Source organism: Ambystoma mexicanum, chromosome 1q (genome assembly GCF_040938575.1).
Source record: "Ambystoma mexicanum isolate Mex_15411 chromosome 1q, UKY_AmexF1_1, whole genome shotgun sequence".
In the NCBI taxonomy this organism is placed as follows: Eukaryota; Metazoa; Chordata; class Amphibia; order Caudata; family Ambystomatidae; genus Ambystoma; species Ambystoma mexicanum.
In genome coordinates this window covers 1,036,580,315-1,036,606,768 of record NC_090922.1, presented here as the reverse complement: position 1 = coordinate 1,036,606,768, position 26,454 = coordinate 1,036,580,315, and the positions used below count along the sequence as shown (strand labels likewise).

At 44.1% G+C, this 26,454-nt stretch overlaps 1 protein-coding gene across 2 annotated transcripts in view; it reads right to left on the bottom strand.

Annotated features, from left to right (window-relative positions):
• Positions 1–26,454, bottom strand: part of LOC138540931 (di-N-acetylchitobiase-like) — a 477,580-nt gene that overhangs the window by 418,869 nt on the left and 32,257 nt on the right. For both annotated transcript variants that reach the window (XM_069641718.1, XM_069641719.1), the window contains exon 2: positions 24,505–24,643. In XM_069641718.1, coding sequence (XP_069497819.1) covers positions 24,505–24,643 — 139 coding nt within the window. The remainder of the gene's footprint in view (positions 1–24,504; positions 24,644–26,454) is intronic.

The following is a 26,454-nucleotide window of genomic DNA, read 5'->3' as shown; positions in this document are numbered from 1 at the left end:
GTTGATAGTATACTCCCTGGAATTCAAAGAAATTTTGTGTGAGGGCCATTTCAAGGCACCACATTATGAAAGAGGTGGGGACTGGGTCATCATCTATACGAGTAAGGAGGACCTCTTCAATTGTTACAAGGGTAGCTGTTTGTGGTATATTAGTGTATAGAGAGATTATATCAAAAGTTATCAAAAACTGAGTAGTATTATCAAAAGGAAAATGTTCAAATCTCTTAATAGCGTCTTTAGTGTCCTTAAGATAAGATTTCATTAACACGACGTAGATTTTCAAATAGTGATCCACAAATTTTGATAGGGGTTCTAAAATAGAATTGATCCCTGCCACTATAGGTCGACCTGGAGGATTAAGAAGAGTTTTGTGAATTTTAGGGAGGCAGTAAAAAGTGGGTGTGGACGCTTCTTTATTCACCAGAAAGTCACTCTCTTGTTTACTAATCCAGTTTCTTTCTGCTGCTTTAGTAACTTTTATGTCGATCGATTCTAGAAGTTTAGCACTCGGATTCTCTTTCAAAATTTTATAATATTGAGTATTGTTCAGTTGACTGAGACATTCATTGACGTAGTTCTGGGTATCTTGAATCACTATGCTCCCGCCTTTGTCTGCTCTCTTTATTATTATTTTTTCATTTTTGGCCAAGGCTTTTAGCGCTTCCATTTCGATTTTGCTTAGATTATGAAAGGTATGCGAGTTCTTTTTCTCTAAGGTTTCTATTTCAGAGAGGACTCTTTTTTCAAAAATTCTTGATTCAGCTGAAAAGGAGGAGCTAGGTGGACAAAACAGAGATGGATTTCGAAGTCCTGTATGATTCATGGTTTGAGTCGAGCCTACTAGGTTGGTATAATCGGCGAAATATTCTTTAAGATGAATTTTACGCATCTATTTTTGAAAGTCTACCCGAAACTCAAACGGGTCATGTTGTTTAGAAATCACGTATCCTAAGCCTTTGTTAAGGACTTGTTCTTCAAGAGGTGAGGGTCTGTACTGTGATATATTGACTATGAGCGATTCCCGCTCCGTAGTTGCCGCTGATCATTGTTTTTTTGGCCCCGCGTGGGGCCTTGGTATAAAAAATTCCTAGATCTGTTGCCTTGATTCTGGGAGCCCCGTCTCGGGTTTCCTCTACCTCAAGAGGGTTGATAATTACCCGAGTTGAAAATATCAGGATCGCTACTGCTATTGCTGGAGCTAAAAGATGTAGGGCGAAATCTCACTCTTCGGTTCTGTTTTTGTGGCCCGTTAGTAGTATTTCCTGTACTTTTATATCCATCTACAGTATAGGGGTATGCTTTTTCATGGCTAAATTTAGCCAGATCTTTTTGTAGCCGTTGAATGCGTTCTGAGGTGTTAGTTGTTTTAAACTCATTCATTTCTTTGTCTATTTCTTCTAATCTTTTTTTGAGAACGTCTAGGGCTATTAGTTTTTTAATATCCTCTTCCACTTTTTTGAGGTCGATTTCTATTTTTTGAGCTACTTCTTTGGCCATGTCGATGATTAAAATCAGCCAGTCTCGGCCACAGCGATTAGCTATATAGCTCCATTGAAGCTTAAATTTAGCATTATCTAGAAAAAGGCGGGGTTCGTTTAGAACAGTCAGGCCTTGGGGAAGTGATTTATTTTTGAGATATTCGAGCATAATAGCTCCGTGGAGTTCAGTTCTAATAAGTCTCTTTCTAAGCAGTAATAGCTCATCCCATTCGTTGCTCTGATCTTGAATAAGTTCCAGTTCACTGTTATTTATAATCGATGCAGCATTCATCAATGCTAAGGCATAGTCATCACTATACCCCATAGTTCTATCTTCAGTCATGATAGTTACTAATGCGGCTAAATTACTCTAGTTAAACGATATCCAACAGTACCTCTGGGTACGTCCTCAAACTGTGTCTCTCTTAAAAACAAACAGCCTCGCGAGGTACTGTTGGATATCGTTTAACTAGAGTATCTCAAAAATAAATCACTTCCCCAAGGCCTGACTGTTCTAAACGAACCCCGCCTTTTTCTAGATAATGCTAAATTTAAGCTTCAATGGAGCTATATAGCTAATCGCTGTGGCCGAGACTGGCTGATCTTAATCATCGACACGGCCAAAGAAGTAGCGCAAAAAATAAAAATCAACCTCAAGAGGAAGAGGATATTAAACAACTAATAGCCCTAGACGTTCTCAAAAAAAGATTACACGAAATAGACAAAGAAATGAATCAGTTTAAAACAACTAACACCTCAGAACGCATTCAACAGCTACAAAAAGATCTGGCTAAATTTAGCCATGAAAAAGCATACCCCTATACTGTAGATGGATATAAAAGTACAGGGAATGCCACTAACGGGCCACAAAAACAGAACCGAAGAGTGAGATTTCGCCCCTACATCTTTTAGCTCCAGCAATAGCAGTAGCGATCCTGATATTTCCAACTCAGGTAATTATCAACCCTCTCGAGGTAAAGGAAACCCGAGACGGGGCTCCCAGAATCAAGGCAACAGATCTAGGAATTTTTTATACCAAGGCCCCAGGCGGGGCCAAAAAAACAACGATCAGCGGCAACTACAGAGCGGGAATCGCTCGTAGTCAATATATCACAGTACAGACCCACAGCTCTTGAAGAACCTTAGGATACGTGATTTCTAAACAACATGACCCGTTTGAGTTTCGGGTAGACTTTCAAAAATTGATGCGTAAAATTCATCTTAAAGAATATTTCGCCGATGATACCAACCTAGCAGGCTCGACTCAAACCATGAATCATACAGGACTTCAAAATCCATCTCCGTTTTGTCCACCTAGCTCCTCCTTTTCAGCTGAATCAAGAATTTTTGAAAAAAGAGTCCTCTCTGAAATAGAAACCTTAGAGAAAAAGAACTTGCATACCTTTCATAATCTAAGCAAAATCGAAATGGAAGCGCTAAAAGCCTTGGCCAAAAATGAAAAAATAATAATAAAAAGAGCAGACAAAGGCGGGAGCATAGTGATTCAAGATACCCAGAACTACGTCAATGAATGTCTCAGTCAACTGAACAATACTCAATATTATAAAATTTTGAAAGAGAATCCGAGTGCTAAACTTCTAGAAGCGATCGACAGAAAAGTTACTAAAGCAGCAGAAAGAAACTGGATTAGTAAACAAGAGAGTGATTTTCTGGTGAATAAAGAAGCGTCCACACCCACTTTTTACTGCCTCCCTAAAATTCACAAAACTCTTCTTAATCCTCCAGGTCGACCTATGGTGGCAGGGATCAATTCTATTTTAGAACCCCTATCAAAATTTGTGGATCACTATTTGAAAATCTACGTCGTGTTAATGAAATCTTATCTTAAGGACACTAAAGACGCTATTAAGAGATTTGAACATTTTCCTTTTGATAATACTACTCAGTTTTTGATCACTTTTGATATAATCTCTCTATACACTAATATACCACAAACAGCTACCCTTGAAACAATTGAAAAGGTCCTCCTTACTCGTATAGATGATGACCCAGTCCCCACCTCTTTCATAATGTGGTGCCTTGAAATGGCCCTCACACAAAATTTCTTTGAATTCCAGGGAGTATACTATCAACAGATAGAAGGTACCGCAATGGGAGCCACTATGGCCCCCAGTGTTGCGAACCTCTATGTAGAATGTTTTGAGAAACTATATATTTATACTGCCCATCCCTACACGGCCAACCTGATGTCCTGGGCACGATACATCGATGACGTTATAGTGATATGGCAAGGCACGAGCCAAGAGGCAGAAGAATTCCTCATTTGGCTAAACCAGAGGAATCGTCATCTGCAATTCACAACGACCCTCAACCGAAATAAGATTAACTTCCTAGACGTCACTATTTTTCATGAGGCAGGTACCCTTCTGGTACAACCGTATCATAAAAGTACCGAAAGAAATTCACTTCTTCATTACCACAGTCACCACGTTAAACACCTTAAAGACAATTTACCGTTCGGCCAGTTTCTAAGGCTAAAAAGAAATAGCAGTCAAAAGGAGGCCTATGAAAAAGAAGCAGATATCTTGACAGACAAACTTTTAGAAAGGGCTTATCCTAAAAAACTGGTACGCCGAGCAGCAAAAAGAGCCTATAATAATAATCAGCAATCATTATTAGAGGACAAAGCCAAAAAACCGCGAGACGACAGAATTGTAAGTGTAAATACTTTTTCTAACTTAAGCCTGACCATTACGAACATAGTTCGGAAACACTGGAAGATATTTAAAAATTCAACAGCCCAGTTAGCTTGTCCATTATTTGCGTATAGAAAATCAACGACAATTGGAAATCACATTAGCAGCAGTAAGCTTAGAGTCACCCCTAAAAAAAGTGAAACTCTCACTCAAAGTTGGGGCTTAAACCCCATTATAGGACACCATCCTTGTGGACACTGCAGCGTGTGCAAATACACCTCAAAATCAAACGAAGTAGAGATAGGTCTGAATAAAAAATGGCAACAGACGAAATTTTCGAATTGCAACACAGAATATGTGATCTATATGATCACATGCCCATGTGGTAAAAGATACATAGGTAAAACGAATAGGAAAGTTAAAACCCAGATTATTGAACATCGAAGCTGTATTAACAAAAAAGTGCTTACAGCCCCTATGGTTACACACTTTACTAATAATAATCATACTGGTGAAGATCTCCGTTGGACAGTTCTTTACATCATGACAGGCATTGATATCAACAAAAAGAAACAAGCCCTAATCACAAAGGAACAAAGACTAATTTTTTTAACACAAAGTGACAAGGAAGGGCTGAATGATGCAGTCGAATGGGGCAAAATGTAATGACTCTACTGAGTTACCCTGATAGTCATTTCTAACTATCCGCTTCCACCCCCCTGTCATTTGTTGTATCATATAGAGGATTATTTATAATCTCCATATTTCTTAGTGAGCTCGACAATTTTAGCGTTTCCAACTAACGCTTACTGTTGTGAACAAGGAGATTATTACTGCTTTCGGGGTGATTTAATATGTTGGCTATCCGAGTATCAGTACGGAGGCTTGGTTCTGAGCCTTATGGCATTGTGAGCTTTCATTTTTGCACCTTTGAAAGATCGAGATTCCTGTATTAGACACTTACGCTGAATCGACACTAAGAAGGGACTACAGCCCCTATATATACCCCCACTCAAGATGGCGGCGGCCTACCTTTGAGGGAAAGAGGGCGAATTGAACCGGCTATAGTGATGTCCCGCTAAGGACTGGCTCAATTCAGATACCATCTACAGGTAACACTTTTCTTCTTATCCTATAGACTGGGGTTACTCCCGTCCCCCCGCAGAATATAATTACAACTAGTTTGAGTTTTCACGATAAACGCGGACAATTTATTATAGAAATGGACTCCGTTCATAGAAACCTCTCCATTTCTATCTCAACAGGCATTCTAAAGACGCTTCACTACACTGAAGCCGACTGTATTCAACACAGCTTCACTCCATTCTTTACTAAAGAATATGACGATTCATTAAAACGAGCCACGGTAAGACTCTAAACCCATAGGTGGGTAATTCACCATTTTATTCTTCCTTAACAAACCAACATGCCAAGACCCTAACCAGGGATTTTATCTGTTTTTTCTGACAGCCTCTCTCTATCATTCGGAAAGTTACAGAAAGAGTCTTTCTAATCGACCTCGTTATAAGGATTAACTAGCCATCTTCACCCTGAACCCTTCAGGTAAATACTACGGGGGACCGTAGCTAATTAATGCAAAACGACTTTTTAATGACCTCGGGGATGCTTCCACACTGTGTCCCTTTACATACGGCCTTGCAGGGCGATTTTAAATCTTTGCAAACTTTATTTTTGCAGGGCGTTTATCCCTTATTAAGGGTTCTTCACCTACAGAAGCCCAAAATAAGCCTAAATTAAGCCAGCTTCTACTATAACTCCACAGAGGGGACAAGGTAATTTATATCCTTTGCCTCCTCATGAGATTTTTCTCTTAATCGAGATAATAGCACTAATAGCTTTTCCTTTTTCTATTGTGTTTTACCAACAGTTACAACCATCTGAAAACACGACAGATTTGTCGTGTACACTTCCCACATTCAGCCAGAAGATTCTTCGGCTTAACAGATCCAAAAGTTTAGATTGTGGTTTTTTAATCGTAGTGACTATACTCCTGATGAAAGTTCTGTATTAATTGACATCGAACAGAAACATGTTGAGACTACATAATGGTTTAATGTTCTAACCATAACAATACGAGACTTGTCGAGATAAGGACAATACTAGAGATCTAAAAGTTAGATACTCTGCATTATTACTGATCTGATTAACATTGATGTCAATCCTGCCCATTAGGGTATGATACTGTCACTGTTTTAGAGTGTTTTATTTAGTGATTTGCAACAGACTTGTAAAAAATGTTTTTATGTCTTTATTAAAATATTAATTGTGTCATAAATAACAGTTGATGTTTAATGCTTATAACTGCTGTGTTATTCTAAGCTATCTATCTCCCGTTTAATCAGTCTCTACCTCCCAGAATAAGATAGAGCTACCAGCTATGTGGTATTCTGGGGTTCCCCCCTTTATATATTGTATGCCACCTATAAGGCACCATTTTAAAGCATTTATCCATTCACCAGAACCCTCAGGAGGCCCGCAAGATGGCCTACAACCTGCAGTGTGGGGAAGACCAAGCACCTAGAGCGTTTGTGCAAGAGCTGAAACAGGCATTTGCACAGACCTCTAGGCGGGTGAACACCAATAGCTGGGCATTCATTAACACTTACTTCCATGTACAAAAGCAAAAATAATCCTAAAAACCCCAAACCGTCAATCATACCCACTGCTGCAAAGGTGGCGGAGGTAAAAAATACCCCCATATTGGACTTGTAAATGGGGGGCCTAAAAATACTCCTCCCGCTAATACTAATAAGCAGAATGAGAAGCAGAAGAGACCCTCTGATCCAACCCAATCGGGTAGTAGCCAGGCAGGGTATCCGACCAATGCTTTCTTTGACCCTGCGACCTATATCAGCCCTAGATACAAGGGTAACAGATCCATCTTGTGGTATGTATGGATTCCCCAGGCACAAGGGGAAGGGCCAATCAGGTAAGTACTGCCCCAGAAAACCTCCCTCAAAACCAACTTCAGAACTTCCCTCAGGAGGGTAGAAATACTTCACCCCCCAGGATACCCTTCAAACCCCAATTTCCAGAACAATCCTCCTCTCTCTCTCTCTCCCCGCTTTCAGGACAAAAGATTCCCAAATCAGGCAGAAGGGAGACCAAGGATTGAGGGTTATCAGGGAAACTCTCAATAGCCAAGCTACTCTGGCAGAAGGGACACCTACCATTTCTGGGAGCAGCAAAGGTAGGAATTCAGACCCCCCCTACCGACCTAAAAGGATGTCTCAACTGCAGCACCAAGACCAACATTTAACACAAAACCTGGTTCGCATGTTGAGGGCTCATCAGAGCCCTTACATGGACATTTCTGCCCATAACAGCTCAACGCCCTGGTCTAGTGTCCCAGAGCAATGACGGGAAGAAACCTCCGACAACCAACAGGTACCAGAGGAGGGAGCCTGGGGTAAAGGGAGATGCAAAGCCCTAGAGGAAGCATCCTTTCTCACCAGAACAAAACCCCTGGAAACCTCTGAACCTGAACAAAAATCGACTCTGGAAACCTCTGAACCTGAACACAAATCTTCTACCCCCAAAACACTGGAACCTAGGGAACAGAGAGTAAGTAGGAGAAATCCTGAACCAAAGAGAACCCACTTTGTGGAGGAAGTCTGCATCATCCCTTTTGAAGGGGAATAATCCCTGGAGGATTCAGGGAAGAAAATCTTCTCTTTCAGGGATAGAGGGATCCCTCCCAAGGAAAAATGGGCCCCAAAAGACCCGTATTTAGACTGGGTAACCATGGAGACTGACCCAGAGCAACACTTTCTTAAACCCCAACAATGTCACCCAGATGACCCTGAAAGCAAAAAGGGACCCCCCCCAAACAGGTTTGGGTCACTGTCTCCAGGAAAAGGGGGACAGCAAAGAATCAAGGGGAAAAAGGGACTTCCCCAGCCCAATAGTTGCTGGGTGAAAAATCTTCTTTACAGATTCCCAGACTCTGACACAGAGAACTGTCCAAGATCACACAATGTCGGAGTTCAAAATCTGCCACAAAATGCACATTGGGCCTCATTACAAGCCTGCCGGTCCGGAAAAAACGGTGGTGGTAAACCCGCTGCAACTGCTGTCTCCGGACCGGCAGATTACGAGTTCTGCAGGCGGGTGATGTTACTCCCGCCAGGTCTGGCCTGGCAGGAGTAACGCCACCCGCCTGTAGGCTGAAATGGAAACGCCAGCACCGTTATCTACAGTGCCAGTGTTTCCATTGTCCCCATCCCCATGGAGTCCTATGGGACTCCATGGGAATGGGGATTAATGGAATTAAGCCTCTGGAATTACCGGGTCACCAGGGTTGTAATGCCCCGGTGATTCCGGCAATCACGGAGGCAGTAATTAATTCCGGGTCCGGCGGCAGCCTGCCGGTTTTTCTGCCACGGCTACCGCCAGACTCGTAATGAGGCCCATTTTCTTTGTCCCCTTGAAGAGAGAGAAGGAAGATCTTATGCCTCTGTCACGGCATAGGGTCAATGTGCATTATCAGCGCTGGTGGATACTGGATCCCAAGCCACCCCCTGTCCAAAAAGACCTTTGGCCAACTAAATTCAGGAAGGGGGGAGAATCACCAAATCCCCCTCACACCTCTTCCTGGACAACTTCAAAACTTCAATGGGAACAAATTTTTCCTCTGAGGGACTGCGGATCTGGAGATCAAAATTGGGAGACATAGGGTGAAACACCCAGTGATAGTCGTCACTCAAGAGGGCACACCTTGTCTACTGGGGAATGATCTCCTTCAGAGGTTATCACCCCTGATGGACTGTGTGAACAAGGACTAACCGGCCAATCAAATTTTAAAAAGTGCAAATTATGTGAGTTTTAAATGGTACGTGCCACATGATTGAACAACGGTCCTCCAATAGAATTCCAGGAACAATCAAGTCCCACACATCACTGTCATCTCTGTAGGAGAACAAACTGGTGATGGGAAACCTTCTCCATTTTTGAAAATCAACCTCCTTCCCAGTTTTATGTGGCATATTACACTGCAGGGTATTACTCAAACGTTTATACCAATCCACAATCTGAAGAAAACCCAAATCCCATGATAAAGGATGTTGAAAAACTGACCGATATTCAGATAAAGGTTGACCAGCTGTTTTCCCCCATTCAGGTAAATGTGGGGCGGGAGAGCCTGTTCTCACCAGAGTATAACGGAAGAAGCTTCATCAGTGAAGCGTTATTCTGGAAACTGCCAAAAGATCAGAACATTCCCACGTTTAAGTTGATTGATAAGTGGGAAATGGGCCTGGAAACACCAAGTTCCAAAAATCTCCTGCCTATCAGGTGAATGCTAAAAATTTCCATTGGCGACAAAAGCATAGAACATAATTGTTGGGTTGTGAGAGATGCCCCCTCCACCTTTTACTTAGGCAGTGGCATTCTCAATTGATTTGCAATTAATTTGGACCTAATTAATTACAAAGCCTGGTCCCGACTTGGGTGTAACTCCATGGGCTTTGACAACACTCAGAAAGCATTTCGGTTAGCTCAATTGTTGCCGTATGCAGTTGAAGTTCAAATGGGACAAGAGGTCACCATCCCAGGACAGGTACGACAATTTACAATTCCCCTAAAAATTAAGGGAGGACAGAACATCAAAAACAAGGATGCTTGTATACATTTGAATTATCACCTCCAACACCAAGGTTTGTATTTACATCCGACACCCCTAGTTGACCTAGAACATGACACCATTTGAATATTGGTGTATAACAATGACCCTAGAAGTATCACTTTGGATGCAGACACCTTTATTGGAATGGTAGTTGATGTTGAACATTATTCTCTTGACTTAGGTAATGAGATAATTGGACCAATTTCATATGACTGTTACAATTTTGACGATATCCCTCCGGAAAAGATTTTCACCCGGCAAAGGGGGAATTTCTTGATGTACCCCTCCTGCCCTTGTGGTGGGGAAGAGGTGACCTATGACATCCAGAAGGATAAGGTGGTATTTCAAGTCAACAGTAAGTACCTCCCATCCTTGAAACCTCATGTCCAGATTCCCAGACTCTGACAGGCCAACACCATAACAATAGATCTCTCCACCCAACTGGAGAATACTGCCGAAAATGCCAAACCCAATGTCTTTCCAGGCTTTAAGCAGATGGTCGAAGAACAAATCAATCTCCCAGATGCCTGTGAGTTTGAGGAGCAAAAGCAGAAGCTGAAACTGGTGTTTTGGGATTTTCAGGATATCTTTGCCATAGATTCATACGACTGTCATCGCACAGAGATACATTCAACCTCCATACCTACGGACCCTGAGATGGCTCCAGTGTTTGTGAAGCAATACCGCTTTCCTCTCGCCTCAATGGAGTCACTCACAGAGATTATTAAACTTAGAATCCCATGGGATAATTCGTCCAGACCACAGTACCTTTAACAACCCGGTACTGGGGATACTCAAACCCAATGGCCAATGGAGACTTTGCGCAGACCTTAGGGAGGTAAATAAACAGGTCCACATGTCAAGATGGCCCCTTCCCTACATCGATCAGGAACTTGCCCAGATCCAAGGGTCAAAGATGTATACTGCCATTGACCTGACCAACGGTTACTGGACAGTATCCATGAGTAGGGAAGACCAGTACAAGCTTGCCTTTACCTTCGGGGGGCAGCAATACACGTGGACCCAAACCCCCTTTGGATACATAAACTCTGGCAACAAATTTAATATCTTCCTACATTAGGCGATGCCCGACTTGGGCGAAAGGGGAAACCTAGCCAATGTAGATGATGTCTTAATCAAGAGCTCAACTGTGGAGGAACATAGCTGAAATATGCTATGTTCTGACCCAGTTTCAAAATACCAGAGCAAAACTGTCCTTTCAGAAGGCACAGCGTGAACTTCTTAGGGCATGAAATCACCCCTAAAGGTCTCAGTTCCCAGGCAAAAAAGGTGGAAGCATTATTGAAATTAAATGACCCTACTACTCTGCGAGAACTAAGAAGCCTTCTTGGACTCACCAATTATAGTAGAAAGTTCATTGGAGACTACGCATAGGTCACACGACCCTTGGCTGGGGTCAAGTGGGAGTGGGGTCCAGAACAATCTGAGGCAGTAAAAAAACTAAAGAGAAGCCTTTCTCAATTGCCTTGTTTGGCTAACCCCATAAAGAACAAGGAATTATTCTTGTAGACGGGGCTCTCAGTACAACAAGGTCAACAAAGTAATCTGGTACACGAGAAAGACTGTGTCCTCTGTGGAGGAAAAATTCAATGATTGCAAAAAGGCACTCCTGGCAACATTGTGGGCATTGAAGAATTACCGGCCACTCATCCAGACGGAGCACATCATTGTCGAGACTCCTCACCAGCCTTTGCAATACCTCCAAAGTGACTGAATCCGAAAAGGGAATGTGAGTAATTCCAGAATTACTTTGTGGATTCTTTCCATGCAAGGCTTTCCTATGGAGGTCAGATATGGCCAACACAAGAAGATTCCCCTGGCGCAAGGTTTGGCTGACTTGCATGACTGTGCTCAAGAAAACTGTCTCGAGGATGAAAGTCTAAAGTCCAAAGTCAATATAGAGGTGTGCCTCACTTCCCCGCACAAAGTCTATGAGGAAGACAATGTCCTTGGAATACTCATAGTGTATGTGGATGGGTGCTCCTACCATGTTGATAATCACAGGGAAAATGAACTAGTGGCTGGCATTGGGAATGCATGTGTGAATGATGCCCCATAGCCCTCTGCTGGGTACAAAATAGGTCCCTGAAGTGGTCAAGTGGCAGAGTTGATGGCAGTACATCAAACCAACCTCACTGCCGTGCAACACCAACTCAAAGAACTGGTCATAATCACAGATTCAGATTATGCCAGGTTTGTGGAGCACCTGATTAATTGGAAAAATTGGGGCATGCTGTGTGTGAATAACAAACCACTCAAGCACAGGAAATTAATCCAAGCAATTGATCATCTGATCACCTCTAATGAAATGACCATCTATTGGAAAAAGATCAGAGGTCACTCCAAAATAGAGGAACCAGACAAAACTGGAAATGACTTGGCTAATCAGTTGGCCAATACCGGAGCCATCATGGGGATCTCATAGAAACAGAATCCCTGTTGGGGGAAATCCAGGTGGATGCTGTCACCAGGTCCCAAACACATGCCCAAAATTAACTCTCAACTGCCCAGGGGAGTAAAGAAACCCAGATGCTGATTTGATTACAGCACAAAAAGAGGACCCGAGTATTGGGAAATGTTATCAATATATTGAAAACCCTTTGAATTTTCCTCTGAAAGAATCCGATTATATCTGGAAAGAGGATCTCCAGGTGTTGATGAAGTTTTCCAAAATGTTCTGAATCCATGACGGTTTGTTGGTACGGAGATCCATATCTGGATGTGACCAGTGGGTGTTACCCACCTCATTCTGAAGCCCGATGTTAAGTCACACCCATGACACGGCCACTGCCAGTCATAGGGGGTTTCATACAAACTTAGAAATCTTGCGAGAGGGTGCATACTGGCCACACATGGGTGAGGAGCTTGACCTATACTTAAAGGGGTGCCTTGTGTGGGCTCAGTTTCAGCCAAGTTCCCTCACACACCAAGCTCCCCTACAGAGAAGGGGAATGACACTGCTTTGGTCGGATTTTCAAGTCAATTTCATTGGGCCAGTGATTCGCTCCGCTAGAGGAAACAAATACATGTTGACCATGACATGCTTGTTTACTAAGTGGGTAGAATGTCTTCCAGCCCCAAATTGCAAGGCAGAAACAGCTGCGGTCCTAATAATCAATCTCATCTTCTCTCCTTTCAGCCTTCCCCAAAGGAATGAGTCGGACTGAGGAAGTAATTTTACCAGTGAGGTGATGAGAAATATGTAGGAGATACTAGTGGTAAAGAGAAAACTCCACATTGCCTACCACCTAGCCTCAAGCGGAGGACTTAAGAGGTACAATAAAACGATTGTGGGCATCTTGAAGTAGTTTGTGGCGGACTCTGGACCTAGTCGGGACATCCGATTACCGCTTGTCCTGCTGGCCATCAGGTCTACACCATCTTCTGCGACAAAAATGTCTCCATTCACACTCCTGATTGGACGAAAAATAGTGCTACCTCAGCATCTGCTCTACAGAACTCAAGAGCAGACCCTGATAAACGCATCCACGACTCATGAGTACATTGAACATTTGCAAAAACACCTTCAGCACGCTTTTGCTTATGCTCAGTGAAATTTAGAAAAGTCTGCAGAGGGGATGAAAACCCATTATGACTTAAAGGCCACCAAGAAAGAGTATGAAGTAGGAGACAGGGTCTACCTGTAGAATTTCCAAAGGAACCAGACTAAAGAGTGGAAGTTCCTCTCTTCTTGGCACGGTGCTTTTGAAATTGTTGACAAAATCTCACCCGTCGCCTATAAAATCTGCATCCCTAAAGGAGAACAGACGGAAGAGAAATGGATTCATATCAATCAGTTGAAAAGCTGTCATCCCATACAGAACTTGTGACTGATTGAAAAACCCAGTGACGGTAGAGACCAGGAACCATCTGAACAATAAAAGTAAAGAACGGAAACCCGATGGAGAAAATCACACATTGACAGGGAGTAAAACAACGTAATCAGGAATGTACCAAAAGCAATGATCATGTGCTGAATTTTATACGTCAAGTGAAAAGTAACGTGTAACTCATTGTTTTGTTGCCAATTCACACATCGATCATACCGGGGAAATTAGTACTGTATAAAATACTTAACCTCTCCCTTATTCTCGACAGATTGAATAACTTCTAGCCTCTACAGGCCGGAGGTGGAGCTACCGGAAAAGGAGGGGTCCAGGACCAAGAATCCAAAATCTGAAAAGAGTGGAGTGCAGACCAGAGAGCTAATCCCTTAGGACGGGGAAAGAGCGGAGGTGCTTTGAAACGGAAACCCTACTCTCTCCTTGCTCTTCTCTCTGTCGCACTGGAATAAAAGACCCAGGAGGGGGGATGTGTGGTGTAAAATATAGCCTGTGAATGCCAGAAATAAAGAGGCCAGAGTGATTTGTGAAGTCCCATTGAAGTATAAGGCCAGCACAGAAATGGTGATGTCAGACATGAGGCCTATTGAACCAAAAACAGGCCTAAATCTCAAAGGAAAGAAAGTGGGCTTAAATCTCAAAAGTGCGAAGATATGCGCAATGCATTTCAGCAAGGAAAAGAAAGACATGCGACTGACAATGCTGTATTATGAAATCTATGGAAAGCTACACTTTTTACTTAAAGATTGTGATCCCGAAATCTCCAGTGAAATCAAGCTTCTTGCATTTGTAAGAAATATAAGAAATAAAAGAATTACCTTTTTCCTCATCCTAAATGACAGTACACGGAGAGAAGTGCCTACTTGGGTTTAAGGTGAACATGGTTTTGTCATATAACTGCCCTATACGTCTGGACAATCCAGAAGGGATACTCATCTCTTTTGCAACTGTGAGATCAAAGAAGTACATTACACATGGATATAAGGCTGAGGTGCCTTATAGAAGGCCATGTAAAATGCATTGTGTGGGTTAAAAGTAATTTCTTGCAGAATTCTGCATGCAGCTGGTCAGTTCTTCTGAAATGAAACTTTAACCTCAAACACCTTTCCTCTGCTGGTCCTGGAGAGGGGGGTCTGGTTGTCAACAATCAATCAGGCCCATTGCTTAAAAATATAAAGGAATACGCTGCTTTTGATGGAAACCATGGTGGAAATAGATAAAGCCATGCCTGTCTTTTCAGCAGAAGTGACCTTCAGGTCACAACTCCCATAAATTGTGTATTAAAGCGGCAGCCAGGGCCATTGCAAGGCCAGGAAGGGGAAATGCAATTTAAGAGAACAAAGGTGGGGCCCAGAGTGAGCGAGGCATGTGATGCTGGAGTTAGTTAATGGAAAAATACACTTTGATGGCATAGAAAGGGCAGCATATATGCCACAACGCTCATTCCAGAATTTTATTAAAAAGGAGACAGTAACCCCCTTTGAACCATGCCAAAACAATTTCTGTGTGATAAACATAACAGAAGTTATTAAGGAAAATTTGATTTGGGCCTTCCCTTAATTCCAAGAGATTTGAAAGTTGGTTGGAGGGCGAAGGACAAAATGAACATCGGAACTATGAAGTGGCATATTTGTCACTGATATAGCTCCTGAGCAAACAAAGAAAAAATGAATCGCTGCGTAGAAGGGTGTGCTGACTTCAAATTAGTATCATCTGATTGGCCTTAAAATGTAGTTCTGCAAAATATATCCATACATATAAAGATTTTAAAAATTAGGGTACTTGCCATGTTGATAGATTTTTAGAGTTTGAACATTCCAAACTCACATGTCTGTTTGGGATGACAAAGCTTTCTCCTCCCACAGATTTCCTAACTCACACCCCTCATTTCCGTGTCCTATTAGCACACAGGTGGGATGTGGGTAGACTCCTTGGCACCTGCCCTGGCTGACTTCTGCAATCACTCCTTCGCCTCTGGAGTCTTCCCATCCCCCCTCAAGCACTCCCTTGTGCACCCCCTTCTTAAGAAACCCTCCACTGACCCCTCCTCCCCGGCTAACTATCGCCCAATCTCTATCACTCCCTTCCTGGGCAAGCTCCAGGAGAAACTGGCCATCTCCCAGCTTAATCTCCATGCTGAATCTGTTGGTAGTCTTCACGACCATCAGTCTGGCTTCAGAGCTGCCAGAAGCACGGAAACTGCTCTTCTGAACATCCGCGAGGACCTGCTCTCGAACCTTGACTCAAACACTCATGTTCTCATTTTGCTTGATCTCGCCTCTGCCTTTGATACTGTCAACCATACCATCCTGCTCAGCCATCTCCGTGATAACCTGGGTATCACTGGTCAGGCTCTGGCGTGGCTGTCCTCTTTCCTCTCCAATCGACTCTCCCAGGTCCAACTGGGGTCCTTCCTCTCTGACATCTTTTTCTCTACCTGTGGTGTCCCCCAGGGATCTAACCTCTCTCCCTGGCTGTTCAACCAGTACTTGGCACTTCTTGCCCACTGCATCGCCGCTCTCTGCCAAATTTTCAGTGCTATGCGGATGATACCCAGCTCATTTTCAGGCTACCCTCAGCCTCCTCTTCTCCTTCCCTCATCTCTGACTGTCTTTCTTCTATCCAGGAATGGTGTGCCGCCAATGACCTCTGCCTTAATGCCAGTAAGACTGAGATTCTACTCATCGGCACACCCACTCCCTCCTTCCATGCAGCTATCTGGCCGGCCTCTCTTGGACCTCTTCCTGCTCCTACCTGCAAGGCTAAAAACCTTGGGGTCATCTTTGATTCCACACTCTCTTTCTCTCATCACATATCTGATGTCTCGAAGAAGTCACACTACCAGCTTCACCTCCTCAGAGGTATCCTTCCTTTGCTCTCCTTCCCCCAGAAGCTCACTGTCTCTAGAGCCCTGGTTCTCTCAAAGCTGGACTACTATAACAGCCTCTATCTGAATCTGCCTGCCTCTACTCTCTGCCCTTTACAACTCATCCAGAACAGGACTGCGAGACTTGGCCTCAAGCCCAGGGACCGTATCTCTCCAGGACTGAAATCGCTACACTGGCTCCCAGTGTCTGCGAGGATTAAGTTCAAAACCCTCTGCATTGTCCACAAGGCCTTCTGGGTCCTCGGGCCAAAATACCTTCAACTCTCTCTTCCTAAATATCTTCCTTCTCGAGCTTTTTGCTCATCCACCTCCAACTCCCTCAGGGTCAGCCGCTTCTCCAAGCAACAAGTTGGGGGTAGATATCTCTCCGCTGCAGGGGCCTCCCTCTGGAACAGCCTTCCTGCCTCCCTGAAACTCGAAGAGAACCATCTCCGGTTCCGGAAGCACCTCAAAACCTTCCTCTTTGCCTCCGCTTTCTCTCCCCCTCTCCCCTGTTAATATTACTGAAACTGCACTGAATCTGCAATGGGGCCACTCACCTACCCCGGTCCATGGCCCTGCCACTCTCCCCGGCACTGCCTACCTGGCAACCCCTGCACTGTGGGACTGTCTCTGTATCCCTACAGCCCCTCCTCCAAGCACTTGTCTGCACTTATCTTGCACTTGCCACCAGCTGGCCCTTATTATTTATCTTGTTCTACTAAAACTGGACTGCACTTCTCCTCTCCCTTTCCCCCTTGCACTTTTCCCTCCCCCCCCACACTGCACTTGCGCGATCTGAATGACACCTGGCCTAGTAGGATCGTTTGTGTCTCCCCTTGTTCCCCCCCGCCTCGTCACGCCTTGAAACACTTGTGTATAGGCGCGTTACAAATGCCATATCATATCATATCAGAGAACCAACCAATCCATTCTGCAGGAATCATGACAAGTTTGTGATGTCATTTGCCCTATAAGTAAACCAGTTTACATCAGAACTGGGCTTTTCACTTATTCTGGGAGGTAACCCGCTGCAGGACTCTTGTGAGAAACACCCAAGCAGAGATGCCCCAAATCTTGTAATGGAGACAGGGACCAGGAGACATAGCATAGAAGCTGACTGGGACCCCTTGGAGGAGCCAGAGGGGGATATCCTTGGTTGACACCCTTGCTGTCCCAGAGGTGCCCTGTTGTTCCCTGGTGCCCATTACGAGGCCTCTTTTGTAATTAAAACTATCCCAAAGACATAGATTGTGTAGACCCTGCATTTTTCTCAAGTATTGTTCTAGTATTTCCCCATAGCAAAATATCCTGCTTGTCTGTATAGATCCTTAACATATTTTTTAAAATAAAGCAATTAATTCCCATATAGAAATTCACAGGATGTGTTTTTTTAGCATTTGAAACTAACTAGCTCCTCCCAGTTTGTTTTGAGCCAGTATAGACATCAAGATTTGCCAAAAGAATTAATCCCAAAACCCTGTTTCAACACAGGGTGCAAAACAAAATTCTGCATTGACCCCCATCATTTTAAATCAGAAGTGTGAAGCCTTGTATTTCATTTGTATGTGTGGTGGGAAAAACAAAGTTGACGCTTTGTTCCCATTGTGCTATGACCCAGACCACAAAGCCCTTCCTGTTCTCTTTAGGTGTGGCAAAACAAATGTTCCCATTGCTATTCTTTCCCTCATATTGCATCTGTGGTAATATGTGAAACTAAAATCATTAACCCCTTAAATCTCTTTTCCAAAGAGTGCATTTCTATTAGAACACAAAACGATTTTCCCATTGTGTTCCCACTCTCTGCCACTGTCCTTCAATTCAGAGGGGTCAAGTCTAATTGATGTTTGGAGGGTGGGGGTTGCTGGGAGAAAAGTATTATAAGCAAATCAGCAATCACTGTGTGTCTTTAATTGTTATTTTTTGTGTTGGTGGGTGATTTGAAAAGAAAGCTGCAGGAAATTGTGACTGCATATCTCAGTATTATCACTGTGTAGGTGCCATTACGGAATACATTTTTGTTCTTGTGTTGCCACAGCACTCGTGGCTGATGTTAGTCTGTTTGTCAAATTTGGTTTAAATAAATTATTAAATATATATTCTTACTACACACCGGCCTGGTTCCTAGTCCATTGTGGCACCGAGTATTTATTGAGGTTGGGTGCGAGACAGGTTGGAGGCCTTACCAAATTAAACTTGAAATCATGGTGATTTGTTGTGCACCACCTTGATTGGGGGGAAAGGAACTCCCCGAGTTGAGTGTGACTGCGTAATAAACCGCGACAGAGGGAAGTGCTGAGGGGTGATCGGGGAGGAGGCCGCTGGCTAAGTGCAAGGGAGGAGGCATCCCAAGGGAGAGATGCACAGCCACCAGATAGGTGGCCAAAAGACCAGTGCTGGGGGTGCAGGGTGCTGGTGTCGACTGTGAAGGGGCCTGGTACCCTATGGGATGCATGGAGGTCCAGGCGGTCAGCCTGAGCAGCAGTGGGTGATTAGCAGGGAGGGGAGAGAGGGAATTAGGAAGAGAAAAGCAGAGTTTTGAGAAGTTTCTGGAACTTAAGGAGGTCCCGTTCAAGTCTGAGAGAGGCAGGGAGGCAGCTCCAAAAAGAGGCACCAGTTGAAGAGAGAGACCTGCCCCTCACTCACTGCTTGGAGAATCGTTTTACAAGCACAGAATTGGAGTTAGAGGAGAGGAGAGCTCTAGCAGGGAAGAATTTAGGGAGAGAAAGCTGTCGGTCCAAGGCCCCAGAAAGCCTTGTGGAAGATGCAGAGGGTCTTGAATTTGATCCTTGCGGCCACTGGGAGCCAGCAAAGAGATCTTAGGGTAGGAGAGATATGGTCCTTCGGATTGAGGCCAAGGATAAATCTTGCAGCCCTATTCTGGATTAGCTGAAGGGGGTGAAGGGAGGAAAGGGGAGATTAAGGAAGAGGCTGTTGCAGTAGTCCAGCCCAGAGAGGACCAGAGCTCTGGAAATATTGAGCTTTTGGGGAAGGGTGAGGAAAGGGGAAATGCCTCTAAGGAGATGAAGCTGGTAGTTGGCCTTCTTGGCAAGGTCCAAGATATGAGGGTTAAAGGAGAGAGAGCAGTCGAAGATGACTCTGAGGTTTTTGGCCTCTCGGGAAGATGAAGGAGGAGGGCCCAAGGAAGGCGGCTAGAGGATACAAGGGAAGCAGGGTGAGGTGTCCCAATGAGGAGGATCTCCGTCATGCTGGCATTAAGACAGAGGTCTTTAGCCACACACCATGCCTGGATAGTGGTCAGACAAATGGGATGTGAGTGGAGGAAGAGGAGTTAGTAGATGGAAGTTTGAAGGAAAGCTGTGTCTCATAAGCACTGCAAATGAGGAGAGTAGAATAAGATCAGGTGAGCAAGAGGGGCGAGATAGATATTCAAGAGTCAAGGCGATAGGATAGAGTCCTGGGGGATGCCACAGGTGGAAAGAGAGATGGTGGAGGAAAAAGGGCCCAGCTGCAACTGGGAGGGGAGGTTAGTGAGAAAGGATGTCAGCCAATCCAGTGCTAGGTCTGTGATGCCAAAGGGTATCACAGAACCATTATGTGAGGATAGAGTGGTTGACCATGTCGAAGGCAGAGGAGAGATCGAGTAGAATGAGAATAGCAGGAGAGTTAGAGTCAAGGTTTGCGAGCATGTCTTCACGGTAGTTCAGGAGAGCAGTTTCCGTGCCTCTGGTTGACTGCAATCCTGATTGATGGTCATGGAGGCAAACAAAGAGTTCAGTATGAACGAACAGTTGGGGGAAGGACCAACTTCTCCAGGAGTTTGCCTAGGAAGGGCATGGTGAATATAGGGTGATAGTTAGCCGGGCAGGAAGGGTCAGCAGACAGCTTTTTTAGGAACAGGTGTAGAAGGAAGTGCTTGAGTAATAGAGGGAAAGAGCCTGTGGAAAAGGAGCGTTTACAGAAATCAGCAAGAGCCGGGGGGAGAGAGGAGTTATTGTCCTTGATGGTTCTAGAAGAGCAGGGGGGCACCTGTTTGGATGAGACCTTCATAGAGCGGACAACTTTAGAGAGCTAATCAGGTGCTATGGGCAGGAGGGAGTGGTGGTGGCGGAGAGTGAGGACAAGATATCCTGTATTTTAGATGTGAAATGGGAGGCCAGAGCAGTGCAGTGAGGTTGCGAGGGAAGGTGAGCAGTCGAGACTGCAGTTGGATTCTTGCAGATTTTGAAAAGTTTGGCACTGTTGTTAGTAGCTCCAGAGATGTGGGCTTGTATGTGGGCCCTCTTCTTGGAGCGGATAGAAAAACGATATTGGCTTTGGAGCAGGTGACAGATCAGTTTGTCAGAGGATGAACCCGAGGTCTACCACTTCCATTTAGCAACTCTGTACTTACGTTCTAGAGTTGCTAAATCAGAGTCATACCATAGGCAGGTTTCAAGTGGATCTTCATGACAGGGGTAAGGATGTCAAGGGTGTTAGAGATAGAGAGGTGCCGGTTAATGGGGACAGAGTCAGAAGCAGGAGTGCGAGGGTGGATAAAAGTAGAAGCAGAAGCAGTGATTTTCACTCACTTTATTGGTCGAATGACAATGAATGAGGCTGGCAGGGCGGGGGGAGGCTCTGGCAGAGGGCCGAGGGGCCCCAAGCGGAATGAGAGGAGAGAGTGGTCAGTCCAGGGGTGGGGGGTGGTTACCGGTTTAGAGATAGGAATGTCTCCATTGATGAAGGCATCCAGAGTGTGCCAGGCTGAGTGGGTCGGACTGGAAGGAAGGATAGTTATAGAGAAGAACTCACAGAGGTCATGGAATTGTGAGGTGGCTGATTCAGGAGAGTCGGGTGGATATTGAAGTCACTGAGGAGGAGGAGTTTGGAAGAAAAGGTCAAGAGAGAGGAGGTGAGGTCAGCCCATTCAGAGAGGAAGAGAGATAGGGCCAGGGGGCCTGTAGATGGTAGGGCGGGTGAGTGAGGAAGTCGGAGAGACTCTGAGCCTTCAGACAAGACATTCAAAAGAAGGGTAGGATTGAGTAGGTATGATAGAAGCAGGGACCGACTCAGGGAAAACCAGGGCCACTCCAACTCAGACCCGTTAGGCCTGGTTTGGCAAGGATTTTGTAGCCCACAGGAAGGAGAGTGTCAAGAGCAGTGACAGAGCTGGCATTGAACCACATCTCAGTGAGGGTGAGGACGTTGAGCTCATAGTCTTCAAGAAGGAGACTGATGTCAGAGGGGTGTTTGACAGCAGAGCAAGCGTTCAGAGTAGCTAAGTGAAGCTGATTACCAGCTTTGAAGGTTTTCCGAGAAGGGGTACAGGGCCATGGTACCCCCGTCAATGGTGGTGGAGAGGATGGATGAGAGGAGGATAAACAAGAGGAGGAAGGAGGAGTAGCAGGAAAAGGGAGGAAGTTAATGACAGAGCAGGCACTGGTCAAGGAGGAGAAGAGTAGTTTGAGAGCATTTGGCCATGAAAGTGTCATTTTGATAGATATTAATGATGCACCTAGAGGATGAGAAGTATGCCAGGAGTACTTCCCATCTAGTGCCACCCTTAATGTGTGAAGAGGAGAAAGAGGAGACCGGCTGGGGTGTCCATTGGTCCAGGGAGATGTAAGGAAGGCATGGTATCAAACAGTAAGACAGACACAAGTGATCACAGTTCAAGGGTGTTTATTGAACTTCAATTGGGTTTGAAAAACACCTATTTAATCCTAAATTTAAAGATGGGAGCAAGCTACGACCATCAAATAATAGCAACGCAGTCCTAGTCGAGTCTGTCAAAATAAAAGGCCTATACTAATAAACCTATTGCCAATCTTTACTTCTAAATACAAATAGTGTGGGAAACAATGGTATGCAAAAGAAAAGGGTTAAAGAAATGATATGTCCCTTCCCCACGTTTTCAGAACGGGACAAGGCGGCATACTCGAGCTTAGCACACTCTTTGGCTTCTCTAGCGTGAGGATGCAGTTCAAAAACTCAACATCATGGCCTTCAGTGCCAAATTCTCTTTGCCATTCAAAGTCTCTTATTTTAGAGGGCCTGATGCAACATGACAAAGTTCCTTTCGTCTTAGAATTTCACATATACAACTTCTCGGGTGATGTACTGTTCACCCCAGGGCCCCCTCTGCCAGGCTCAGACCCACTTTGACACAACATCTTCAATTGGTCTCCCTTCGCCGTGCTCAGACCAATTTTATCTACTCTTCCATCTAAGACTTTCAACTCTGCGTGGGATTTTGCTTGACCCATCGCAGGACCACTTTGATTCACAATTACTCGTTTTCTTCTTGATATAACATTTTCCTCACTTTCACTTTTGCCCCTTTTCGGCTGGATACCTTACAGAGACCTTCGATTGAGCACCCACGTGGAGCCGGACTACTTTGCCAAAGGTATTGTATCTTGCTTTTAAGGTTCAATCACTCATCAGCAGTGGAACTTTACTTGCGTATCTTATCACACGTGTTTTAACAATGTTCGTTCCAGCGCTCGCCTTACAAGGTTGCTGCTTGCAACCTTGGCTTCAACACAGACCGGTCTTGTATCAACTCACCGGCTGTTTTGATTTCACTGACACTGCTTTGTTCTTGGAGCCAAGGACGGTACCACAGCGGCTGCTGCTTCTGCCCGCCTTCATTATTGACGCGGGAGGGCCATTGTATCGGGACACGTCAGGTTAAGTCTGTTTTCTCTCATAGTGGGCTGTCCTTGAGAAAGTGTTTGTGTTGTGAAAAGGGGTGGGGGGTAGAGTTCCTAAATATCCTACCTGGAAGGATGGGGTAAAGGTGTTACAGGGAAGGGGATACCATGTGTCATCATCCAGTGTCCCACTCCCACTACCCAAAAACCCCTCACCCAGGTGATCCTCCCACACTGGTCCACCCCCACGAACTGGATACAAAAGCGATGACCGTGTCCTGGCCACCTGGATGACAAATCCCTGGGGACTAGTTGGTGAGACACCTTCTGGTTTCTCAAATAGGGGACAGAAAAAAAGAGGATATCGGTGATATTGATATTTAATTTCTATCGCGCTCGTACACAAGTGTTAATAGTCTGCCTGGAACAAGCATTGACGTAGGTGTCAGCAATAGGTAGTCTTGGATTAGAGGCCAGGAGAGCTTTTTTAAGCTTTTCAATTCCAGACGTCTTGAGAGAGGTAGGATAGGTGATAGAATAGCAGTAAGAATAAATAGGGTGATAGAGAGAGCCATATAGCAGTGGGCAGGGAGAGGGTCAGACGGGGGAGCTGCACAGTGCACAAATGACTCACCATCAGCCAAACAGGAAGAGATGAGGAGGAGTTTTAAACAAAATATGCAGGGTGAGCACTAGAGTACTGCTGAAAACAATAAATGTGCAGGTTTAAAGGCACATCTAAATTTTTCCAGAAAAGCACTAAAATGCAGCAGAAAAACAATCAATGCGCAGGTGTCTGGATAATCATGCACGATGTGGTGGCCATCTTGATAAAGCCACAAGGAAGGTCAAAAGCATCAGGGCCGAAGTGGGCAACTAATATACTCCAAAAGCATGTAGCACGGGGCACTAAGCATTGCACAAAAGCGCATCCTTTTTCTTTTTTTTTTTTTTAAATAATGCTGTGACCGCACCACAATGCCTAGCATTTCGGTGCTGGATTGCCCTTATGGGTAGGACAAATGCTCATATGCATGAAGGGTGCATTGAGCCAAAATGTGGTTGTAGACCCTCCTGAGTGGAAGAAAATACATAGAACAGGGTATTTGACTCATGTTTGTTCTCAGTAGAGGGGATCCCACATCCCTTTTCAATTCTGGAATTACCGTAGGGATTGGCATGTCCATGGACAGTCAATGGGTGGGTAAATAACCAATGTCCCTCCTCATATGCCATCTCGTCTTAGCTGTACTGCAATGTATTCTTTTCGGCTTACAACCTTTTGATCCGCTGGATAATCTATGATCACAGATCAAAAGGTGCTTCTAACAGAGGACCCCATGCTTTACAATTGGCACAAAAGACCATGAAGTTGCATTTTTAAGAAAAAGACTTACCTGCAAGTACTACCCTAGCTCGTTTGGAATGTGCATAACACATGAGCTCCGGGTCATAGTTGGCAAAAAGTACCACCGTTGTCACCTGAGCCCAGTCATAGAACTTCCAAACCTTCCCTCCAAGATAGAACGCAAAAACCTGAAACATCATACAAATATTGAGGTTATTTTGGTGCAGTCTCCCAAAGGGTAAGACTTCACAGAGCCTTCAAATACACAACTGGTTAATTGATTATTGAGCTTTCTTACTGTGTCCAATCACTGCTGTTTTAATCTGAAATTACTTGACATACATTATCACAATGTGTAAAAATAACAAACAATTTAATCCACAAACAGTTAATCGTGGAAAACTATTTAATTCTCCTTCAATGAGTAAACAAAGTTTAAATAGATGCAGCCCTGGGGCTTATCCCTCCCACTGCAAGACAAAAGGACTGCACATAGCTGCTGAACATTCCCTTCATGATAGAACCTAGGAGATAGTACTAATACTAGGAACAGCTGTTAAGCCTTCCTTTCATGCTATCAGATAGAACTACTGTGAACTGATGCTCAGCCTTCCCTTCATGCTATGAGATACAACTACTAATAAAGATGCTAAGACATCCCTTCATGCTATCAGATAGAACTACTAGGAACAGCTGCATTACCAGCAAACAATAGAACATGTACTCATTGTGCACATTTGCAGATCTTTTAGAGTACGCTATAAGAAATGGAGCTCGCAGACAAGTGTGAACTAGGACAAAAATGCTACACACGGCTGCTGACCCTTTCCCACCTGCAACGAGAAAGAAATTCATGAGATTCCCTGTTTTCCTTGGTGACTATGGGAATTTTATGTACATAGTTGTTGCCTGACCTGTGCAAATGACCCCTTACTGAACTTGGAATTGTCTACTTTTCAGAAATGTATGCCTCTCTGTGTTCCCATTGAGCTTTCCCACCCCCCTCATCCATTCTGTCCAAGAATGTCCTATTAAAAAAAGGGAACAATCGCCAGCCTCTCACAAAACTGATGGTAACCTTATGAAATATATGTTTTTTTGTTTCCACTCAGCGTGTTCTTAAAAGCTTTGAAAATGGTGAATTCAGAACTGCAAACATTATGTTCCTAGCTCGTACAAGAAAAAGAAAACCAGGCTTCTTTGTACATCATTGTATTGTCATTTTTTGAAAAAACACAAAATTGGTCACTTTTTAGTTACTTTCTCACACAACCCTACATCAAACTAGGAATCTACCTATTTGTGGGAAGAAAAGGGTTCAAGTTTGGCCGGGATATCACTTGTCACAAAAAGGTTACAATGGATTGAATGCCGACATACCGAAATGTCCAAAAAAGTGCTCAACAATGGGAGGAAAAACCCTCAGCAGTTAAGGAGTTAAAGGACTGTGCTTTGTACCTAAAATATGTTTCCTGTCTATTTCTTGTGTGTATCCTTTTATGCTGTTTTTTATTTGTAGTAGGATGTTGTTGTTATATAAATGTACTGGAAGGGTCCCTGCTAATATTTATTTTCTTGGTTCTATTATTATTTATATTATATGATGGCTAAACGCGGCATGGCTACCTCCATAATCGGAATGAGGCCCACTCTGCTGCAGAAGACACAGTCACAGGAGTCACTGTAACTGTTAACACAGCTACACCTAAGGGTTAGTATTACTTCACAGCCCACTAAAAGTGGCCCTCATAAAATATTAATATTGTTCTCGCTATAGCACAGAATCTAATGCTGAAGAGTTTCATCCTTATGAGGTGAATGCTGACATTTTAGTTTTCTTTCTGTTGCTGTACAATTATAGCAAGTGTAAACATGTCTGCAAGAACCAGGACCCAAAATCCAAAGTGCCAAGATTTCAGCATCTGCCGAAACGTACAGTGAGTGGGAATATCAAGCCTACCGATACTGATAGTGCCCGTACTGTTTTACAGAGTACTTC